At 39.4% G+C, this 24,745-nt stretch overlaps 1 protein-coding gene across 1 annotated transcript in view; it reads left to right on the forward strand.

The window, feature by feature from the left end:
- The window catches only part of Zcwpw2 (zinc finger CW-type and PWWP domain containing 2), a 117,894-nt gene that overhangs the window by 42,823 nt on the left and 50,326 nt on the right, over positions 1-24,745 (forward strand). The window contains exons 4-5 of the mRNA XM_050141746.1: positions 589-748; positions 18,580-18,694. Coding sequence (XP_049997703.1) covers positions 589-748; positions 18,580-18,694 — 275 coding nt within the window. The remainder of the gene's footprint in view (positions 1-588; positions 749-18,579; positions 18,695-24,745) is intronic.

Raw genomic sequence — 24,745 nt, forward strand, 5'->3', positions numbered from 1 at the left:
CCTGTCACCTGTTAATCTATCTGTTATCTATTTGCCTATAACTATGTTTCTATCATCTATCTATAATCTGTCACCTATCATTTATCTTTAGGCTATTATTGCTTTATAGCTCTCTGTCATTTATTATTTAAAAATTTTATTTCTTTCATATAGCTCATATTTACTTTTTTTATTTTATTTTATATTATAATCACAGTTCTCCCTCCCCCGCCTCCCCCTTTACTTCCTCCCATCCCAACCCCATCTCCTCCTCCCAGCTGGTAAGGGCTCCCACGGGAGTCAACAAAGTCTGACTTATCATTGACCCTTTCTGCCTCTCAGTGGTGTTCAAATGCTTCCTGTGGATTCTGGATGTCCTTTCTTTTAGAATTCTTTTTCAACTTGTCTGTGACAGCATAAAAATATTTTATTGCTACAAAGATACAATTTATCACTTGTTTATTATTTTTGAAAGGTGTAAGTAGGAATACATTTATGTTAGTTGTTAAAATTTGAAGAAATAAGTTTAATATTTGATTATGAGAGATGTGTCAATGACTTACATATTTTTTTTAAAAAATGAAACTTATTTTAACTTTTTTTCCAAAGTTGGCCAGGAATACTTTGTCCTGATCCTTTCAGAGGGAAATATGTGGCCTATGACCAGGATGGAAATGTTGACAAGTATCACATAGAATTTCTGGGTGACCCCCATTCAACGGCATGGATAAGTGCAACATTTGTGGGGCATTTTAGTCTCTCGTTAAAGGTGGGTACGATAACATAAAAACTTTATGCTTTCTGCAGTTTCCTTTACTTACTGTCAATTTTTATCTTAGATAATAAAACATATTTACATTTGGATTTATATAAACAAAATAATGCATAGTATGCTTCTACATCGGAACATGATTTTTTTTTTCAAAGAAATTGTGGGTGTAAAATAGCAGTGAGAGTTTTAAACTTTTCCAGTGGCAATGTAGTAACAGTCAACTGAAGAATGCACTTTAAAGTGGGTTTAAGATTGTCATTTCAAATTCTCTTGAGACCAAGTTTCTGCATCAGTCACAGAAAAGTATTTACAGAGGACAACAAATTTTTCAAATTTCAGAGCATTTTGTTATACTAACTCTTTTGTGCCTTTGCACTCTTTTTAGACTTTAATTTGCACATTAAAATTAATTTATAGGTTGGATTCTCAGGCTATGGATGAGAGATGAGCTGGACCTGTTCCCAAGGAGTAGCTGTAGTGAGTGCCAGCCAGCTCAATTTTCTGGGCTTACACTGGACTCTGTAGCCTTTTATCTGAAAATACTGGATGATAGACAACAGACTTTCTTAGAATTCCTTCTAAAGCAGGGGGAAGAGGGAGGTAAATTGTACAAGGCATTTGAACTTTATTTTTTAACACCGAGCAAAGGATTCTAGTAGTAGATTGTTCTGCCTATAGCTGATGAAATTTTATTTTATAGTTTGGTTCAACAGATAGTCAAATACTTTAGAATCTCCATTAACAATGGACAATACATTTATAATACCTCTATAACATGAGGTAGAAATGAATTTGTCTAGAAAGACAGTGTTACATGCATTTGTGAGAAAAAGAAATGTTTTTTTTTATATAATGAAAAATAATTCTCCCTTTCAGTTCAGTCATGTTTGTTTATGGATCTGCTGACTTAATTTAATTACTGAACTCACAGAAATACTCAGTTGCTGTGCAGCCTCTACACACAAGTGGAAGGTTTTCCTTACCAATAATTATTACACTTCTGGAGACATTGAGGTGTGCTTTGAAAAGAGTTCAAGGCAATGTAGAGTTAGCATCTGAAGATACAGGTGCTCCAGGACAAGCATAAAACATAAGTCCCTGAGAAAATATCATCTCCAGAATACTGGGAAATGCCACTGTTCTGAGTTTAGACTGTAGAGTTGTAATTTATATTAGTGTGTTCATATAGTCTTCATTAGACCCCTAAAATCCACTCCTCCCATGTTAAAGAACACTTGCTTCTCTTAAGAGTTCAGTGAGAGCCACACGGAGGTGGCACAAGCCTTTAATCCCCACACTCGGGAGGCAGAGGCAGGTGGATCTCTGTGAGTTCCAGGTCAGCCTAGTCTACAAGAGCTAGCTCCAGGACAGGCTCCAAAGCTACAGAGAAACCCTGTCTTGAAAAAACAAAACAACAAACAAACAACAAAACAAAGAAAGAGTTCAGGGAAAAGATTCTGAGATGATGGACTAGGAAACATTAATCTGGTTTTGTCTAGTCCATAACCACAATGGCAGATCTGTCCAGTGTAACTAATCTGAGCTCTGGAGTGTAGTAAAGGTTTGTGACTTCCAGGGAAAGGTTGGGCTGTATAGAGTTAATTTTAGTCAGCCTGCGGATTTAGTGAAGTAGTAGCTACCAGACCATCACCCATACCTGTATCAGGCAGCTGTTATGCAGTTCCTAGAGAAACTTAGCTCTCAAGGTGAGCTGGCAAACAGGCCCCTGTCCCCAAACCTGGGGATGTTTACTCTTCAGTGTTGCCTATGATCACAAGGCTGCATAGAATGACGATGATGGGCCTTGAGGTTGCCCCCTTCCATTCTGCACGCTTTTTTTCTCCTCAGCTGAAGTCGCTTCCAGTGTAGTGAGAGATTAAGACACTTTGTTCCTCACCTTGACAACCCCACTTTTTTGCTTTCTCTTTTTGGAACCTGTGTGTGTACATGTGTGTTTATGCCATATACTTTAAAGATGAGAATGCTAAGATCCTAGAGAACAACCGCGTGTACGAGAGTTAGAAAATGACTGTGCAGACTGACGGCATGCATGACCTGAGAAGTGCTGTCATTTATAAAGAGGTGGGGGACCAAGGCCGGTCTCATGAGGAGCAGTGGCGGGCCACCCGAGGCCTCGGCGGGTTCCCTTGGCAGGTGGGAGACGACTGCCAGTGAGAGAGACAGACAGACAGGCCATGCAGAGAGTTTGAGTACAGAGTTTATTTAGTGGATTATGGAGGGGAGAGGGAAGGGGGAAGAAGGGAAGGGGAGAAAGGGGGAGAGAGGGAGAGGGAGGGAGGGAAGGAGGGAGGGAGGGAAGGGGGAAAGAGGCAGCAGTTACCTCTTCAGAAAAACAAAAATGGTGAAGGAAGGGGGAAGAGGGTCTGAGAGACAGTATGACACCATTCTGGCAGCAGGCGTATCAGAAGGACAAGAGAGATTGGAGCAAAGAGCATCTGAAAAAATAATGGCCTAAAACTATGTAAATATGGTAGAAGACATACTGTAAATATCCAGGGAACTTAGGCAGGATGAAGACATAGTGGTTGGAAGGAGGCAAACTTGACAAAGGTGAGGAGAAGCTGAACTAACAGGGAAAAGGGACACCTTCCATATGCACATTCTCAGTCCAGGTGTTAGCAGCCTACTGTCAGAATGTTCCTGGCCCAAAACAATATGGTATGTATGTTCAAATTACCGAAAGGAAAACTGTCAATAAAAAAAGCCATGGGGACAAAACTGTCCTTCAAAATTGATAGAAATAAAAATATTCCCAGATATAGAAGCTGAGAGAGAGCTCATTTCCATGAAATCTGCCTGCGTTGAAACACTCAAGGAACCTGCAGGGTGAACTGGAAGAACCCAGACAGTGCCTTGAAGCCAAGTTAAGGAATAATAAAAATCTCAATAAAGATAAACACATGAGAAAACATATAAAAGCTAGTATTGTAACAATATTGTGTAACTCTACTTTTTATATCCTAGATGATTTGAGATTTTTTTAAAATGTTTTAGAGACAAGTATTAATGAGTTTTATCTACATTTTATGTACATAAGAAAGTAATCAATGTAAAGAATAATTAGTTTACACTGTAGATGAAAATAAAAATAATTTTATACCCTCAAGAATTGAAAGACTTGGGGTAGAACCCTTGAAGGCGTGAAACTTTTGTGTATTTCCAAAGACAGGCTGATGTAATTTCAAATTTCAGTGTTAAGGCCTCATATTTTTAGAAAACTATTTACTGTAACTATGTTTATGAATGTTTTGTCTGCATGTATGCAAGGCATATAGTCTGGGTGCTCACAGAGGCCAGAAGAGGGTCCTGGGAGCCCTGGAACAAGAGGTAAAGACAGTTGTGAACTACCACCTGGAACTGCTTTTCTGGAAAAGCAGCAAGTGTTCTTAACCTCTGAGCAATTTCTCCAGATCCCACTATTGATGGTTTTAGTTATAGTTTCCATGTTACTAAGAAGACAGCTAAAAAGTGAGATAGCAAGGGTAGATGGCATGGCGGTGTGCATCTTCAGCCTTGCAGTGCAGCTTACTGTAAGCTTGCTGAGGTTTGTCTCATCATTTGCCAGAATTGTTCATTATACCCAAGTAGGATTTATCCTAGAATGCAAAGATGTATCCACACATGACAATCATCAGGGCAGTGTACAAAATTAACAGGATGAAGGGGAAACATAATTTCAATTGATGCAGAAAATTATTTGGCAAGGTTCCACACCCTTTATGATAAAACACTCAACAATAAGCAGTAGAAGGAGCCTGCCTCCACATAGTAAAGTCATTTATGAAAACACTGGAGTAAGTGTCATGCTCCCTTATAGGAGACTGAAGGTTGCTCCTGCAGAGGCAGGAGTGAGATGCAGGTGCCTTCTCTTACAGCTCGTTCACTTACTCTTCTGCAGGAAAGAAAGAACAAACATCCACACTGGACAGGAGCAAGAGAAATCGTCTATGTTCACAGAGAGTACAAAATTCTTACATAATCTTTATGGAACACACACACACATGTTAGAAATGACAAGTTAATGAATTAAGCAAAGTGCAGAATACAAATTCAACATCCAATTGTCAGTTGCATTTCTATACACTAACTATAAACAACCTGAAAGGGAACTCATGAAACCGATTCTATTTATAATAGTATCAGAAGATAGTGATCATTAATCTTGTTCATGAGCACTTTCTAGTTCTCTCACTTTTGTTTTTTTTTTTCCTTTTTGAGTTATTTTGAAGATTTTTTTTGTTTTTAATAAAGTATATGTGTGTGTGCCTGTGTGTGGGTAGGTGAAAATGATTCCAGTACCTAAAAGACCAGAGGAGGGCATGATTCCAGTACCTAAAAGACCAGAGGAGGGCATAAGATCCCTTGAAGTTGAAGTTACAGGAAGTTGTGAGTCACGCAGTAGGGATTCTGGGAACAAAACTCAGGTCCTTTGCAAGATAGCAACTGCTTGTAACCCCTGAGCCATCTCTCCTGCTCCTAGACTTTTTAAAATATTATTTTTTTTTACCTCTGCTTTTGGTATGTGTGAATGTGAGTGCACAGAGAAACAGAAGAGTGCATGGATTCCTTGGGTGTGGGACATGAGCTCACAGCTCTTTTTCCTTGTAGTAGTGACTGCTTATGTTAGAGGTTGGTTTGCCACCTCCTTGGCCGGGATCCTGACCATGTCAACACATAACAGACAGTGCAGTACACTGTGGCAAGCTCCCAGGGTTACTATGAGACATTCTCCAGTGATAGTACTGTTTCCCAAAGGCCAGTCCTGTAATCTCTTGAGAATTTGCCTAAATGGCTCATCATTTTCTTCTAATTTCCCTGTCTATAAACATAGCTTGTTATTCCATAGTAATTTATCAAGAATTCTGTAAATGAAACTACCAAGATGATTAGAACACTAAATATAGCTTGTTCTATGACATGTTCTCTCACAAGTACTCTGATGGCAACATGTGCTATGGATAATTCCAATAATGAGAGAGAGAGAGACAGAGATTATGTCTAGACAAGGATTGGTATATCCAATTTCTATATGCAGTCTCTCAACAACTTTTCAAGGGTAGACAGCCTCATTGCTTGATACACTTGATCTATGGAGCTGAGGTTCAGACTGTGTCTACAAGGCCAGCCAAGTGCTAAGTGACAGTGCAGATGTCGTCTTCTCTTTGTGCACTCTGTCAGTTCACACATGTGCAAACAGTGTTTGTTTTATTGTTGAATGTTTGCCCACATTTGCCCTATAGTGAGGAAATGTGCTCCTTTTAATTTCAGTATACATGTTGAATGTCAGTTCTTGGCCAACTCTCTCTTCTTCCCTTGCTGCTCAGTATTCTTTAGAGAACAGGGGGTAATGAAGAATGGTCACAATTCCTGACAGAGAACTAGAGTGCATCTCTGTAACTGTGACGTAGGTAGTTTTGAAAATCTGCCAAGAACTTTTGGGAAAGAATCAAGTGGTTGCACTTTGTTTTGTTGTTTTGTTTTTATTGTGCTATACCTTTTTCTCCTCTCCCTTGCCTTCCTCCCCTCTCCCCTTCTACCCTCTCCTGTGATGCCCAAGCTTCAAGTTTACTCAGGAGATTATGTCTCTTTCCAGTGTATCTGCCAGGAAGGCTTCTTAGAGTGGGGAAGAGTTGTAGACTAGCTGATTGGCACACACTTCCATCAGGGAGTCGCGAAGCCCCAAACTCATATAACCCTGAGGTTATGGTTGGGTATATTAATATTCTTTTCATTTTCTTTTCTTTAATTCCCTTCTGTATTTTAGTTTTGAAGTATAGTATAGCCGAAGACTGGAATCTCTCCATTAATTCAACAAAACCTGTGATTCCTAAACCCTAAATAAGGCCCATTGAATGAATTTTGAAATAATTGTCAGAACTACCACTTCTATGTTTAGCTTAGAGAACATGTCCTGTCATGCATTGCATGGCTAACTGTCCTCTTCACTGTCTTCATTGCTCTTTTGAATGTCATTAATTAAACACAATTTGGTATTTGTCTGTAATTGTTACACCTGGTATTTACCATAAACACAGTGATCGTAAAGAGCCAAGCAAGTGTATGTTAGGAAACAGCAGCCATGTATGCCACTCTCCTTTTAGGCTGAGACCTTCCTGTCCATTAATGCTGCTGCTTTAGACACGACAGGCTGCTCCTGACTCGTTAAAGGCTCAGAACAAATGAGCACACACTTGTTCTCAGGACTCCTTTCAGCCTTTCCGTGTCTCCCACTTCTACCCAGCATTCCTGCCCTCAGTCAGCCTCTCCAGCAGCAGGAGAGAGCTGCAGGTTAGGGGGCACTGGCCTTGAATATCACTCCTGGGAGTGGGTGGAGAGATAGTTCAGTAAGGAAGAGTCCAGGCTTGATTCCCAGCATGGTGGCTCACAACCATCCATAACTCCAGCTCCAGGGGACCCAACACCTCTTCTGTCCCTTGTGAGTGCAGACATGCATGTACTGCATAGATACACGCAGGCAAAATACTCATAAAGTTAAATTTCTAAAAAAATTACCTGATGCTAAAGTGCTGATTGTATTTCTGCTTCATTAATTAATACATTACTATTGCATTATTATCAGTTTGCATAGCAGTGTTTATAACTGCTTTTTGCTTTGGGCTTAATTCAATTTTGTAAAATAAAAATATTACAACTTGAAATCTGAGTATATAACATGCTTAAAACCGTACACACTAAAGTTGACTTGTTAACTTGTTTTAAAATTCCCTTTAAAATTGTATTAACACATACATGACATAAACTTTTATCAGTTTAGCTGTATTTAGTGTGCAGCCCATTGATTAAGTTTTTAGCTATGGATTAATAGTCCTAGAAATTTCTTCCCAGCAATATGAAAGTGTCCTTATTTGGAAGGCACTATACGACACTTATGTATCTTATAATTTCTAGCAGCACTTACCTTTCATACTCGTGTTAGGAGCTTTTTGAAACACCACAACACTGTCTTTAAGGCAACATTAAAGCTGCTTATAGGGAGCCACCACCACTCCATAGTGCACACAGACCTTGGAGCTAGGCTGCCTGCATGCTAATTGTAGCTCTGTCTTAATAGCTATGCAGACACGGCAAGCTGTAAACTCAGCCTCCTTATCTCTGAAGTGTAATAATGCATCCCTCACAAGCTTACGAGGGACTCATTAAATGAGTCATTTGTGAAGTGTTTAGGATGGTGCTTGGTGAAACTACATAGGCTTTAGATAGGTTAGTAAATTAAAAAATAGTAATAGGCTCTTTAAATAATAGAGCTCCTTTATAAATGAAATATACACTCAGTCAACTTCTCCCCAATGTGAAGAGTTCTTGCCTCATTTTCTGGGACTTCAGAGGCTAAATGGTGTTCTCTTGTGATCTGGTGTCTGTTAAGATAGCCACAGCTCTAGCTGGATATTTCACCTGGAGTCGCACAGCAGCACAGCCAGGCTTCAGCCCAGGCGTTATGCCTACAAACTCCAGGTTTTCAGATTCTCTCAGCCTGCTTAAAATTTGCATTGAGTTATCTGCTAATCTTCATAAGCATATGGAATTCATAATGAACTATTCTCTGCCAACTGAAAACCCAAAAGAAGCCTTCTGTCTGTTGTCTTTAGTTTGGTAGATTTGATTAAGAAATTTCATTGTGCCTTTTCCAAGGTAGTTAGGTTATGCGAAGCTGAGCCTTCCCACTGGCACACTGGTTCCTCACCTGCTGTCCACTAATCTTGAACCTGGAATTTATTTAATCTGCATGTCATATTAGCAATGAGTTGCCATGGTTAATACAAATGATGGCGTTCTGACACTATAGTTTGTTGTGTTTCTTCATAGTTTGGTTCCCAAACTTCCTGTATACCACATTCGCCAAAATTTATATGCGGACCCTGCTCATTGGGGACTCATGCCCATATCTGTGATTTCACCAGACTCAGTGAATCTCAAGAACCAGTTGATAGTAGATAATCTCCCTATTAAATAGGTTTTCTCTGTGAGTGATGGAGTCAGACAGGATTTACAAGTGTGTACTATGTTTCTTGTACTTACTTTGTGGAAGAGTGGGTGGGTTTATGAAGCTATGGTGCTACAGAAGCCAGGTAGCTTAGGTAAATTGAAAAGAAATACTGCCTGCCCTTCTGAACATGGCTGTCCCTGCGACAGAATCTGATTTTCTTCCTACTGCACAGCCAGGCCCTCTCCCCTTGTCTCTCATGTCAGTCTGCTGTTACATTAATGGCAGGCATACATGGGCATGAATGTTGTTTTCTGGAGCATGCCGCTCCAGACCATAGTCCAACCAGTAGTGTCAGATGTGGTTTCTTAAGAACAGAGAACCATAGCACATAACAGTTGTCACTTTCATCTTGATAGGAAAAGTCTGAAGGTATCCGAAATACCGTGTCAATGTATGTTGATGTCTGTATTAATGAAAAGCTTATCTAGCACCCAGTGGACTTCTGATCTGTCCATTGTGGTAATTTTATCTAGCCTACTTACTTTCCTCCTCCACCTCCACTTCTGTTGTTAGGAGCTGGGTCCCCTCTGCCCCGACTTCTTTGGTTGCAGGGAACATCCAGTAAGGAGTTTTGTCTCCTTCACTCCACCTCCAATGTTACAGGAAGCACTTAGTAAGGAATTGAAGTAGATTTCCTGGTGGCATAATTTTCAGTATTTCAAGCCACACAATGGAAACCCACTGTATTCTCAAATTTTCTTCTTTTGTTTCCATTTATCCTCTAGAGCTCACTGCATCCTCATTATCCCTCAGCCTCATATAAAATATCACAGTAAATGCGGCTTGGCGTTTTTATCAACCAGTTCATACTTAACAGTGGTATGGAAAGTAAAGAACATAAATTGGTTTGATTTTTAAATCCTACTCAGAATTAGTAAAATTTCTATTTATGTTTAGATCAAGGCACAAGAAAACTAGGTTTTATAAGTAACAATTGTTTCAACTATCCAATAACTTAAATGTGCTTTCTAAGCAATGAAGCTTTGATTATATGAAATAGCCTGTTGAAGATGGCAGGTTCCAGACGGAGACTGGCAGTGTGGCTTCTGTGCACATGAGATGAGATGGTGTGACTCTGTTGCAGTTTGCATCACAGGAACAAGAACACTGCTATTGTCCAGAGGCCCCACCACTGCTGTGGAAGTCCATTAAGGGAGACAGGGCACCCTTGTGATTATCTTTCTCCTGAATTTCTTTATGTGCGAATGGTGTGCCCAACAGAAGGGAGGAATGCAAGTTTTGATAGGGTGGAGCAGTGCCTCAGGGCAACACATGGTTAGCATCAGTGAGCTGTGCTGTGGCTCTGAGGACGAGAGCATAAGCATTGCCATTGATTTTCAAGCCAAACAACATCTTATAATAGTGATAATGCTCACAAATTCAGGAGGCTGCCTTTTTGTCCTATTGACTGTGTCCTTTGCTTTATAGAAGCTTCTCAGTTTCATTTATTTATTGATGCTCTTATTGTCTGTGCTACTGGGGTTATATTTAGGAAGTGGTCTCCTGTGCCCGTGCATCGAAGGTTACTTCCTACTTTCTCCTCTATCAGGTTCAGTGTGGTCAGATTTATATTGAGGTTTTTAATCCATTTGGACTTGAGTTTTGTGCATGGTGACAGATAAGGATCTATTTTCATTCTTCTACAGGTTGACATCCAGTTATGCCAGCACCATTTGTTGAAGATGCTTTCTTTTCTCCATTGTATCTTTTTTGCTTCTTTGTCAAAAATCAGGTGTTCATAGGTGTGTGAATTTAATATCCGGGTCTTCAATTCGATTCCATTGGTCAATGTCACTGTTTTTATGCCAATACCAAGCTGTTTTCATTACTGTAGCTCTGTAATAGAGCTTGAAGTCAGGGATGGTAATGCCTCTGGCAGTTCCTTTATTGTACAGGGTTGTTTTGGCTATCTTGGGTTTCTTGTGTTTCCATATAAAGTTGAGTATCGTTCTTTCAAGGCCTGTGAAGAATTATGTTGGGATATTGGTGGGGATTGCATTGAATCTATAGATTGCCTTCGATAAGATTGACATTTTTACTATGTTGATCCTTCCTATCCAAGAGCACAGGAAATCTTTCCATTTTCTGGTATCTTCTTCAATTTCTTTCTTCAAAGACATAAAGTTCTTGTCAAATAGGTCTTTCATGTCCTTTGTTAGTATTACCCCAAGATATTTTATGTGATTTGTGGCCATTGTGAAAGGTGATGTTTCTCTGCTTTTCCTCTCAGCTTCTTTATCCTTTGTGTATAGAAGGGCTACTGATTTTTTTTTTTTGAGTTGATCTTGTATCCTGCCACTTCACTGAAGGTATTTATCAGCTGTAGGAGTTCTTTGGTAGAGTTTTTGAGGTCACTTATATACACTATCATATCATCTGCAAAAAAACTAAAATTTAACTTCTTCCTTTCTAATTAGAACCCCCTTGATCTCCTTATGTTGTCTTATTGCTATTGCTAAAACTTCAAGAACTGTGTTGAAGAGATATGGAGAGAGCAGACAGCCTTGTCTCATTCCTGATTTTAGTGGAATCGCTTTGATTTTCTCTCCATTTAATTTGATGTTAGCTGTCAGCTTGCTGTATATTGCTTTTATTATATTTAGATATGATCCTTGTATATTTATAATCTCCAAGACCTTTATCATGAAGGGATGTTGGATTTTTGTCAAATGATTTTTATGCATCCAATGAAATGATCATATGTTTTTTCTTTCAGTTTATTTATATGGTGGATTACACTGATTGATTTTCATATGTCGAACCATCCCTGCATCTCTGGGATGAAGCCTACTAGGTCATAATGGATGATTTTTTGATGTGTTCTTAGATTCAGTTTGTCAGAATTTTATTGAGAATTTTTGCATCCATGTTCATGAGTGAGATTGGTCTGTAATTCTCTTTCTTGGTTGAATCCTTGTGCATTTGGTATCAGGGTAACTGTAGCTTCTGTTTCTATTATGTGGAACACTTTGAGGAGTATAGGTATTAGCTCTTCTTGAAAGTTCTGGTAGAATTCAGCACTAAAACCATCCGGCCCTCGGCTTTTTTTTTGGTTGGGAGGTTTTTGATGGCAGCTTCTATCTCCTCGCAGCTTATAGGTGTACTTAAATTGCTCACCTGGTCTTGATTTAATTTTGGTAGGTAGTATCTATCTAAAAAATTGTCCATTTCTTTTACATTTTCCAGTTTTGTGGAGTACATATTTTTTGCAGTATGACCTAATGATTCTCTGAATTTCCTCAGTGTCCGTTGTTTTATCCCCCTCTTCATTTATGATCTTGTTAATTTGGATGTTATCTCTCTGCCTTTTGATTAGTTTGGATAAGGGTTTGTCAGTCTGTTGATTTTCTCAGAGAACCAGCTCTTTGTTTCATTGATTCGTTGTATGGTTTTCTGTGTTTCTATTTTGTTGATTTCAGCCCTCGACTTGATTATTTCCTGTCTTCTCCTTTTGGGTGAGTCTGCTTCTTTTTTTTTCTAGATCTTTCAGGCATGCTGTTAGGTCATTATATGTAGGCACTTAGTGTTATGAACTTTCCTCTTAGCCCTGCTTTCATAGTATCCCAAAATTTTAGATATGTTGTGCCTTCATTTTCATTGAATTCAAGGAAGATTTTTAATTTCTTTCTTTATTTCTTTCTTGACCCAGGAGTGGTTCAGTAGTTGATTGTTTAGCTTCCATGAGTTTGTAAACTTTTTGGGTGTAATATTGTTATTGACTTATAACTTTACTCTATGGTGATATGATAAGACAACATAAGGATTACTTCAATTTTTTGATCTGTGAGTGTTTTCTATGTTACTGAGAATGTGATCAATTTTAAAAAAGGTTCCATGAGGTGCTGAGAAGAAGGTATATTCTTTTTTGTTTTGGTAGAATGTTCTATAGATGTCTGTTAAGTCCATTTGATTAATTACATCTGTTAGTTCTCTTATTTCTCTGTTAAGTTTCTGTCTGTTTGACCTGTCCATTGTCAAGAGAGGAGTGTTGAAATCTCCTGCTATTAGTGTGTGGAGTTTGATGTGCAAGTCAAGTTTTAGTAATGTTTCTTTTACATATGTGGGTGCTCTTGAATTAGGGGCATAGGTATTCAGGATTGAGACTTCATCTTGATGAATTGTTCCTGTTATGAGTATAAAGCGTCCTTCTCCATCTCTTCGAATTGATTTTAGTTTGAAATCAATTTTGTTAGATACTAGAATACCCATACCTACTTGGCTTTTTTAGGTCCATTTGATTGGGAAACCTTTTCCCATCCCTTTACTCTGAGGTAGTGTCTTGTCTTTGAGGTTGAGGTGTGTTTCTTGTAAACAGCAGAATGCTGTAACCTGTTTACGTATCCATTCTCTTAACCTGTATCTTTTTATAGGTGAATTGAGACCTTTGATATTAAGCAATATTAATGACCAGTGGTTGTTAGCTCCGTTATCTTTCGGTAGTAGTGTTTGTGTGTTTCCCTTCATTGGGTTCTGCTGGTGGGGTGTTATCAGATGCCTGTGTTATTGTGGGTGTAGTTAGCGTCCTTGGGTTGTGGCTTTCATTCTAGTACTTTCTGTAAGGCTAGGCTTGTGGATAAGTATTGTTTAAATCTGTTTTTGTCATTGAATATCTTGTTTTCTCTATCAATGGTGAATGAAAATTTTGCTGGGTACAGTAGTCTGGGCTTGCATCCATGGTCTTTTAGTGTCTGCAGCACATCTATCCAGGACCTTCTGGCTTTCATGGTTTCCATTGAGAAATCAGGTGTAATTCTGATAGGTTTTCCTTTATACATTACTTGACCTTTTTCTTTTGCAGCTCTTAATATTATTTTTTTAATTCTGTGTGTTTTGTGTTTTGATTATTATATGGCAAAGGGATTTTTTTTTGATCCAGTCTATTTGGTGTTCTGTAAGCTTCTTGTACCTTCATTGGTATATCCTTCTTTAGGTTGGGAAAGTTTTCTTCTATATTTTTTGAATATATTTTCTGTGCCTTTGAGCTGGAATTCTTCTCCTTCTTCTACCCGTTATTCTCAGGTTTGGTCTTTTTATGGTGTCCCAGATTTCCTGAATGTTTTGTGTTAAGAATTTGTTGGATTTAGTGTTTTCTTTAACCACTGAGTCTATTTTTTCAATATTATCTTCAGTGCCTGAGATTCTTTCTTCTACCTCTTGTATTCTGTTAGTGATACTTGTCTCTGTAGTTCCTGTTCATTTACCCAGATTTTCCATTTCCAGAGTTCCCTCGGTTTGTGTTTTATTACCTTTATTTCAATCTTCAAATCTTGAACTGTTTTCTTCACCTGTTTGATTGCTTTTTCTTGGTTTTCATTGAAAGATTTATTAATTCCTTCCAGCTTTTTGTTTGTCTTCTCCTCCATTTCTTTAAGGGAGTTTTTCACTTCCTCTTTAAAGGTCTCCATCATTTTCATTAAGTAATGTTTAAAGTCGTTTTCTTCTATATCTTCTGGATTAGGATGATCAAGTCTTCCTGTTGTGTGTCTACTGGGTTCTGGTGGTACCATATTGCTTTTTAGGATGTTGGAGGAGTTCTTGCATTGGCATCTTCCCATCCCTTTCTTCAACTCTTATGTCTCTTGTGTCCACCAAGAGTTGGTCTCCATGGAGCTCTCAGGGAACGATGCATTGGGGGTGGAGTAGATGGCTGTCTAGCAGACCAGCTCCCTGCTGGTGTTAGGAATGCTGAAGGCACCTGGGGAGAGGGACCCCGGCCTTTCTCCTGCATGGAGGTTTTAGGGAGTAGGGGTCTGGGGTCCCAGGGCCACTGTTGTCTCACCTCTTATGGCCACCAAGTATTGGTCTCCAAGGAGCTCATGGGAAACGATGTGTTGGGGCGATGGGGGAAATTTTCATGAGGTCTCAACTATAGACAAAGAACTACAGGCAACTAAGGGATGCAAAGAGTGGGAAAAGTAATCTTTCCCGGGGAAGAAAGATACACACACACACACACACATACGTACACACAAAAGGTAACATTATTTGTGCTAAGCAGGTTATATTTCTATATTTAGAAACACACACAATGACAATTAAAGATAAACGTACATGAATTTGAAAGAGCAAAGGTGGTACATAAGATGGTTTGGAGGGAGGAAAGGGAAGATATAAATGATATAGTTATTTTAATTAATCTCAAAAATAAAAGCATGAAAAATAAAACACCATGAAAAAGAAAATTTCTTTAAGTCTGCAGAGTACCAACATTCCATAATTGCGGATGAACAAAAACTGTTTCAGCTTTCTTCCTATTTCATTTTAATACCAGAGGACCAGGAAATTTAAGGGAGAGAGGCCTGAGGCCTGGGGAGCTTCTGGTGGCCTGAGCTGTGCTCCTTGTATGTGAAGTACAAGAGGTGACTTGAAAAGTAATTTGGAATTTTCTCAAAAGCTTTTATAAATAATAGAAAAACTATTAAAAATGTGAAATCCAGTTTCATCTCAGCTAATTTGTGGTTGCTATACAAAAGTGACCAGTTTGAAAATAAGAAATGTGATACTCATTTTTAATAACATCAAATCCTATAATAATGCCATGGAATAAGTGTGAGAAGCAATGTATCAAGTCGACTAAGTAAAAGTTCAAAATCCTACTAAAAAGATAGAAAAGAAGCCCAAGAAAATGGACATAGAGAATCCTTTTTTTTTTTTTTTTGGTGTGGAAGATTTAACTCAGAAGATGTCAATTTAATGTTAACATATTCTCAATTTAAAAGGCAATACAAATTAATTTTAGTATTTGTAGGAAAGTGGAATCATGAGTGATGATATTAGATCCATAAAATACACAAGGTAGAATGATAAAAGCTCTAACAGTTAAGGCAGTTCATTACTAATGTTACTAAGTTAATTTGACAGGTAATGGAATCATAGAGCTCACATAAGCAAAAGCACTTCCCTGGTCCACGTGACTGTAGTTTCCTGCCTAGGCTGTTGCTACAGCTGGCTCAGCAGCTGTTCCTCAACTACAGTTATCTCCGCATAATCTGACCTCATCAGAGTAGTAAGAATGATTGTTTGGGGGCATGAAACAAAGCCAGGTATGGTAGTACACGTAATTCCAGTGCTCACAGTGATACAGGGAGATAGCAAGTTCTCTCCAGCCTGAGGTATGTTGTAAGACCTTGTTTCAAAAGGAAAAAGTGGGAGGGGACATTCAAACAGAGGAACACCTCCACCAGAGCGCTGCAGTGGGAGGGGACATTCAAACAGAGGAACACCTCCATCAGAGCTCTGCGGTGGCACCTGTTTCACTCTGCACACTAACCAAGCACCTGCACTGGCTTCATGGCCCTCCCTAGCGTGGCCCTGAGTAATTTTCTTCATGACCCTGTCTTCATCATTGTTTCTCAGTCACCCTGGGCTCTTTGATGCATATTGCATATAGCCATATTCTGCCTTAGAAGATGTTTCCTCTAGAAACCTTGTTTCCTTGATTAGGCTAACTCCCAAACCTCTCTCAAGTCTTGGTTTAAGAGTCACCATGTCAATGAGCTCCTCTACCCATCCTGGCCCTCTCACTCCGCATGGGTGATCACCCTTACTCCCTCCTGCCAGGTGGGCTTTTCTTTTCTCACACAGTGTGGTGGAGTGTTTTTTTTCATACAACACACCATCGGTGAGTTTTGTCTACTCACTAATAGATTCTAGGGGTCTACATTGTGTTGAATCAATTGATAAATAGCACAAATTAGAGAGAAAATTGAGAAAATAAAGTATATATCTTTTGATATTATAAAATAAGTGCTTGTAAATGCATACTATACTTGTAGAAGAATAGCAAAAACGTTAATGTGGTGAGATCTTGGTGAGCAAGAATTTCAAGAATGAGAAGAATAGCACATTCATAATCACTAGAACTTGAAATTGTGACATTTTATTAAAAAACTTCTAGAATTTCTAATTCTGGAATTAAAAATTCTTCATAAAGTTGAGGCTCAGCTATTGGGAGCCATCAAATGTGTTCATTTGTTCAGCCACAAGGTGTCCTGTATCTACCAAAAGTTCTTAAAGAAGCCCTGACAATGTCACAGCTTTCTGCTTCCCTTCATTGTCTGTCGTTGTTATTGCTAACAGTCGTGAGCTCTTTCCATACAGGTAGTAGCAGAGCATCTATTCAGTTTTAGGAGGAGATTTTCTTCACTACACAGCTTCTCAATGTCATGATAACATCAGTGCTGCAGAGATAACTGCGATAAAAACTAGCATATGTATTCTAGATAAGGTCTGTCTATGTAGCACTAACTGACCTAAAACTCACTATGGAGACCAGTCTGACTTTGAACTCACAGAGATCCACCTGCCTCTGCCTCCTGGGTGCTGGGGTAAAAGTTTTATGTCACCATGCCCACCCAGATATTAATAATGTAGAATTTGCAGTGTGAAGCCCAGCAAGATGGTTCAGTGTATAAAGATGCTTGTCTCCAAGCCTGACAACCTGAGTTTGGTCCTCAGAACTCACATGTCACATGGTGGGAGGAGAGAACCAGACCCTTTACATTGTCTTTCAGCTTCCACACATGTGCTGTGGCTCACACACAAAAATATGTAAATGTAAACATTAAAGAGTACAGTTAACAAAATGAATGAATGAAATTTACATATTATGTGTGTGAAAGTATATTTTATTTGATATTTTCTTTTACTGCTTGAATTCTGTACCAGTGGTTGCCCAGAACCACAGTTAAGAAACGTTTTTCTGAATGTTCACAGCACTCCGTGAGGTGTCAGAGCAGAGGGACTGTGCAAGTCACAAAGGTCAATGCGCCCTGTCTCCATGGGCCTTTGTGTATGGGTGGTGATGGCCATGACACATGCCAGAATGTAACAAATCATTAAATGAGTGCATTGGGCATAGTTGGAGCCGATAGTTGATATTAATTTGGGGACTAGAGAAATGATGTGGCTTTGTGCACAGTTTCTTTCCGTAAGTTGAGAGGGGGTGCTCTAGAGGTTGGAAATCCTGTTCAAACTACACTATCCCTTTTGTCAAAGACAAGCCTAAGACCTTTGTGTATAGGTGCTAAATATGTATTGGTAGTATAAATATCTATAGTCCCCGTAATGGCATTTTCAAGAAAATTGTGTCATGCATTTTTATCAATTGTAGAACTGAAAGACATGAAAATCTTCCTAGTAATTAAAAATCTTTGGAAAAATTGCTGTATTAGATGACTAATATTTTTAACTGAGATTATTTTGTTCAGTTTTTAAGCATCTAGAAAATATGCTGTGTCTTGTTAGAATAGCATACACTGAAGTCTTATTATTCTAGAAAACCATCATCTATTTTCTCAGATAATACTCATGAAAACTCGGGTGTTGGCTGCTCATACTCACATATTATACATGGAGAGGCTGGGGTGCAGCAAGTTTAAGAAATGTGTATACGTGTTGAGGTCTGCCACAGTGCCCAAAATGAATGCAAATAGAATTGATGTTTTTATTCTACAAATATTGTTTTGTCATTTCTCCCACTCTGGTATCATTCTCTGTCACATAGAGTGAGGTTAGTGTTACTCCAGTCAGCTGTGCTCATGTTGACTGCTTGCTTACCCTGGGAGCATGTGAGATGCATCTTATCATCTTAACGAGATAGGTATTAACTTGCAAGATTCTCACAGCACTGCTAACTTTTAAAACAATGAAATAATAGTCAGATACTAATGCCTAAGTGATAATGTTATACAGTGCTCAAATTAAACTCAGTTCCAGCAAGTATTTAAAGTATAGATTCTAAAACAAAATTAATATTTAAAGTTAAAAGTTACTCCTTGTCTGCATTTATGCATTTATATAGACCACAGAATGTACAAATAAAAAGAGGTGGTATAGAAGTGCCCTCGAGGAGGCGTACCAGCTCTACAGGCGTTCTCCTGAGCAAAGACTAGACGTGTGCTGCCTGTCCAAACGGGGTATGTGTAGTTCTTTCTTACTGTCTAGTCAGAGCGCCTGATGTGTGTCTGCTGAAGTATGTGTGCACATTTAGAAATCTCTGTCTTTTCTTCAAATGTGGTTTCTGTTTATTGTAAAAGAATTTTCAAGTGAATTAATAGCAATATCTTGTCTTCCAAAATTATTCTCAGTGACTAAACTCTGTTTAAACGTGGGTATTGTAATTAGTTCTTCCTGGTATTTTATTTACTCTTGGACTGCATAGACCATTACTTCAAAGCATATAATTCAAAATTTAGGAACCATAGATTTAAAATGTATTCCTAGTAGAATGATTTTACATGAATGTACTAGGGTTTGTATTTTGTTTTATTTTTGAGAATACTGTGTTTTCAAGATACTTGATTTTAAAATAAATTCAAATCAGGGGTGAGCTATATGGCTCACAATTTAAAATTTGTTTTTATTCTATTTCCATTATCTATGTGGACACACCATGATGTGCTTGTAAAGGTCAGAGAGAACAACTTTAGGGATCAATTAACTAATTTTGTGGGTGGGTCCTAGGAATTCATCCAACTCAGGTCAAAAGACAAGCTCCTTTACTGACAACCTCCTTACAGGCTCACAAACATTTTAAAATCAAAATTATTTTCCCCTCACCCATAACTGCATTTTACTTATGAAAGTTCCTCCTCACTCATCTGATCCAACTCTTCCAGGTCCCTCCTTTCCATCCCTCCCAAACTTCATGATACACACACGCACACACACACACACACACACACACACACACACCCCTATGAGTCAGTCAGTGTTGCTTTCATACACAGAAATTTAGGGCTGTCCACTGTCCACTGTAGCATTAACAATCTATTCAGGACTTTGTCCCTGACTGTTGTAAGCACCACGTTTGGATGACATCTGTTGTTATTCACTTTTGATGGAGTTTATGCATTCCAGGGCAGAAGCGTGAGGATTAGAATTACTAAGCAAAAGGAACAGAGACACGAGAGAAATAAAAGACAGAAGCACAGAACAATATCAGGAGGGAAATTCAGTGAGTACTGAATTTGCCCATGTTTATTCTACATGTTTATATACTTCTCTCCAAAAGGGGAGACTTCATTGACGTGATATAAAGAATAGACCAAGTTTTCTGCAGTTAGCCACTCTCTGAAACCTCCTGCCAGTCTCCTTGAAGGAACAGAAATAGACTTGAATTCTCTGGCCTTTGATCAAAGTAGAGTGGATCCACCTCTACACTCAAAATACTAATTAACATCACTCTAGGTCAGGATCCCTTGTTTATAGCCACACCTGTTGTCAACAACTTTGAAAGAGTAAAAATAAGCTCAAACTCTCTGACCTTTAGTCAAGGTAGAACAGGACTCACATCTCTGGGACCCCACACCTGACAAAACCATTCTCTTTCCTGGCATCTGTCAGATGCCTGTAGCTTCTCAACTAGGAGTGGGGTCTCCTGATCTGTCTAGTTCATGCTAGGGTGAGCTTGTGCAGGCTCATGGCTGTTTAGAGTCTGTGAGTACAGTGACCCGTTGCATCCAGAAGACACCATTTTGTAGCAGTCCCCTTAAAAGCTTTCTGCCCCCTTGTCCATGATGTTCCCAGAACCTCGAGGGAGGGATTGTGACATGGAGGTCACATGTAGGGATAAGGAGTCCACAGTACCTACTCTTTGCATCATTTGTGTTCTTTCTGTTAACATCAGTCTATTGCAAAAAGGAAATTCTCTGATGAGGACTGAGAGCTGGACTAATCTATGGGTGTAAGTGTTTAGAAGGCAGTTGGGTACTATATCAGCTTAACAAGATGACAGTAGCAGATTCTCCCCTAGGATCCATGATCTCTCTGCCTGCAAGTTTTTTTGACCAGGTTTACTGTACCAGGTGTGAGTTTCTACCTGTTGAGCAGGCCTTAAATCCAATCAGATAGTTGTTGCTTATTGCCTAAGACATTCATGCTGTGGTTATGCCAATAGGTATAACTTGCCAGGGGAGTTCACAGGTCCAAATTGGACCAGACTGTTAGTACCTTTTGTCTCACAGCCTAGCAGTTCACAGTACTATGAAAAGCTGTCCCTAAGGAGGGAGTCTTCTACGTTAGTACCAGCTTGATTTCTCTAAATCCTGTGACCAAAGCATGTGGCATTTTCTGCCATAGGTTCTTACCATCAACTTCTGCTGAGCAGCCAAGTGCGGTGGCAATAGCCTCCTCAATCTTCTTTAAAAATTATATTACAAGCGAGGTAGTGGTGGTGCACTCCTTTAATACCAGCACTTGGGAGGCAGAGACAGGTGGATCTGTGAGTTCCAGTCCACCCTGGTCTACAGAGCAAGTTCCAGGACAGGCTCTGAAGCTACAAAGAAATGCTGTCTCGAAAAACCAAAAAAAAAAAAAAAAAAAATTACAGCATAATTTAATGCTTTCGAGCTTAATCTAGTGTTTTTGTTATATATTATATTAAATACATCAGGTATTTTCACTAATACATCGGGTCATTTTAGGAAACATTCTTGAATCACAGATGTTGTGATTTATCATGCTTAGCCTTTAAATTCACTCATTTGAATGGCTGGCTCAGTTGGCATGGGACACTTAAGATTACGGTTGTTCTGGGAAATAATTGTAATAAACTCAAATATATGTGCAGTGATTGCAGTAATTTTATACCCCACGCAGCCTTGTGTCTATTACCTTAAGTTTGAAAGCAGGGTCCTTCGTGGAAAGATCTGACCTTCAACTGAGCCCTACAACAATAGTTAAGAGTTTTTTCTCCATTGGAAAAGTTTACTGTATATTCTTGGTAAATTTGTATGGGAAGCTTTTGATTTGAGAAAAACACAAATGGCAAATAGTGTTGCTCCGGTTGCTCTCGGGCCAGAAGAGACCCTGACTGCTACAGATGTGACTCCTTCTTTATATTGAAATGACATTTGTTAGCAGCACGGGTTCAGCTCTGTGTTGTCACATGATCTATCCATGTGCAGCCAGTCTTTTTGTTCAACCACAACAGGCTTTAAAACATTTTACCTAAGTAATATAATCACTTAGCTGAAGGGGATTATGTCTTTTACACTAGCACTGACTTGCTGTCTTGGTGGTATGGACTGTCTTGGTCATCAGTATGCTGGGCAGCTCGTCTCCTGTTCTTTGACATTTCCCCTGTCCAGAGAGCCTCAAGAGCAATAATTCTCTGGTTGGTTCTGTAGCAAAAATGCTAAAAGTCTTTTGACTAAAAGTCGCATGACTTTTATATGTAGAATTTGATGTAATTCAGCCTGGCTTTTGAGAGCCATGACCTCAGGACTTCACTTTTGTCCTTGAAGTAGCCAGTGCAGGAGGCAGAGAAGTATCTATGGGTTATGTCCTCACCAACACAGGATTGCTTTTCTAAACCTGCAGTTTCAGTTTTGAAAGGATTGATTTAACCTCTGAGTGTGCTTAGCATCCAGCATGGAGTTGTGTACAGTATTTAGCTTCTTATTGTATCCAAACATCATTTTCAGAGGTTAGCCAACATTTAGATATTTCACTATAGGTAAGCAGCGTAGAGGCAGCTTGGAGGCTTTCTTCTGACAGTTTCATACTTCAGCCTAGAACTAATTACTTTAAACACGTAGTCCATGTTCTTTTGACCTGCAGCAATTGATTTTGTTGCGGGTTCTTTATTAAAATGGGCATGGCCATTAGATGATATGTATAAAGGACTCAGATTAAGGTTCTGCCTTAGTTGCCCCTTTTCTTGTTTGTTTTATTTGACTAATACTCCAGCTTAGTAATTCTTTTAATGAAGCTTGAAAACTTGATTATTCTCTCTGTGTGCATGTGTATGTGTGGCAGGATATCTAATACAAAAGCCTCACCCTTGCTAGGTGCTCACCACTAGAGTGGATCTCTCTACTTCCCCCATAATTACTCATGCTTTTGCAAAATAGACTTCCATGTTTAGAGCAGCCTTCGGTTCACAAACACTGGGTGTGCGTGCAGTTTCCAAATGCCTCTATATCCACTCAGAACTCACCTCTCCCTGTTGGACCTCACACTGGGGTTTACTGTAGTTAGTAAACGTACATTACTCATCTTAGTTATCCCCAGAGTTCATAGTGCACATGAGGGGCCACTCTAGGCTTACACTCTGTGTTTGACAGGTATAATCTCATGTGTCTGTAGTGATATTTTACTTATGTTCAATAAATAAAGCTTGCCTGAAGACCAGAAGGTAAAACTAAGCCACTAGAGGCCAGACAGTTGTGGCACACACCTTTAATCCCAGGATTTGGGAGACAGAGGCAGATGGATCTCTATGAGTTCAAGACCACCTTGGACCATACAAGATCAATGCAGAAAAAACAGATCCAGGTGGCCGTGGCTCACACCTTAGTCCTAGTCCTAGGGAGCACTAGTCCAGCACTAGAGTGGAATATAAGGCGGGATGAAACTGGATCTTGTGCTCTTTCAGTCTGAGGATTTCTTAGAGGTAAGAGTTCTCTAGTGGCTTGGCTGCTTTGCTTTTCTGATCTTCAGGTTGAACCCCAATATCTGATCTGAGTTTTTATTATTCATGCTACATGCATCTATCATCATCCTACTTTGGACAGTATTTCATGGCCTTAAAAATCCATGTGTTCATCTCTTCTCCCTGCCAACACTCAGCAACTTTTCCTACCACTGTCTCCATAGCTTTGCCTTTTCTGAATGTCTCATGATTGGAATCATAAATAAACCTTCCTTCTGCATTGGCTTCTTTCCTATAGTAATATACACTTGTTTCGTCTTTGCATGAGTCTATATTTTATTCCTTTTTAGTGCAGAGTAATGTTCTACTCCTGTATGTATCACAGTTTCCACCATTCATCTACCTAGGAACCTCTGGATTGCTTCAAGTCTAAGTAATTACTGATAAATGTCATTTTTGCATAGACATGAAATTTCAGCTCCTTTTAGTAAACACTTAGAAGCGTGGTTGCAATACTGTGTTGGAGATGTGCTGATTTCCAACATTGTGTTAGCAGTGACTGAGGATCCCTGCTGTTCTGCGTACTCTCAGCATTGCGTTACGCTGACATTCTCCAAGGGGCTGCCACCCCATGTGTGGGTCCTGTTATCACTGGTGCTCAGTACTGTTACATGCATATTTGCTCCTTTGGTTTTCTTTGCTGGTGTCTTTTCAGGTCTTTTGGGGTTTGGTTATTTATTTACATGCCAATCTTCCAGCCTTAGCCTCCAAATGTGGGGGTTTAGGAGTGAGTGCAGCACCATGCCCAGCCCACCTCACCTTCCTTACTTCTCTCTCCTCACCATCCCTTCTTTCCTCCCTTCCCTTCCTTTTTTATTTCTTGTCTGCCTTCATTTTGATCAGTTTCTCTTAATATAGTCTCAAGCCTCGAGCTTCATCGCCAGGCTGCATCCTTTTACTGATGAGGCGACAAAGACATCCTTCATCCTGCTGCCCTGTCTTCCACCCTTTAGCATTTTTTTCACTCTCAGAAGTTTCCTGTTTCTTTACATCTCCTGTCTGTTTTCTGTTGTTTGGCTCTTAACATTAGGTTTCTTAGCATGATAATAACAATTAGTTCACATTATTCATCTGATAGGTCTACCACACCTGCCAAACAGGTTCTGTCTGCCTGCCTGCCTGCCTGTCTGTCTAGCCATCCATTTCTTGCTCTCTTCAAAGTTGTTATTTTTTTTACTTTTAGCATGACCTATAAGTTTTTTATTGAAAGGTGGTGTGGAATACTGGATAACAGACTGTAGGTTCAGCTTTTAGTCAGCTGGACAGTGCTAAGGTGTGGGGTTGAGGAGCATTCTCTAGTCCTAGTATTAGGTCTTGATTTTAGGCTGTGAACTTGACAAGACCCCTCCCCATGTTTTTCTTCGTCATGCACTGAAGTGCCAAAGGACAGCTGCTGAGGCTACAGTTGTGTAGTTACTTCCCCCCAATGAGTGAGGCTCGGAAAAAATTCCGGTTCATTGGACAGTAGCAAAATAGCTGCTTTTGTGGGCAGGTCTCGGTAAGAACATCTGCCAGATGTCTGGGTGAGTTT

This window comes from Alexandromys fortis, unplaced genomic scaffold, assembly GCF_014885135.2.
Source record: "Alexandromys fortis isolate MF-2015 unplaced genomic scaffold, M_Fortis_MF-2015_v1.1 scaffold_44, whole genome shotgun sequence".
NCBI classification, from domain to species: Eukaryota; Metazoa; Chordata; class Mammalia; order Rodentia; family Cricetidae; genus Alexandromys; species Alexandromys fortis.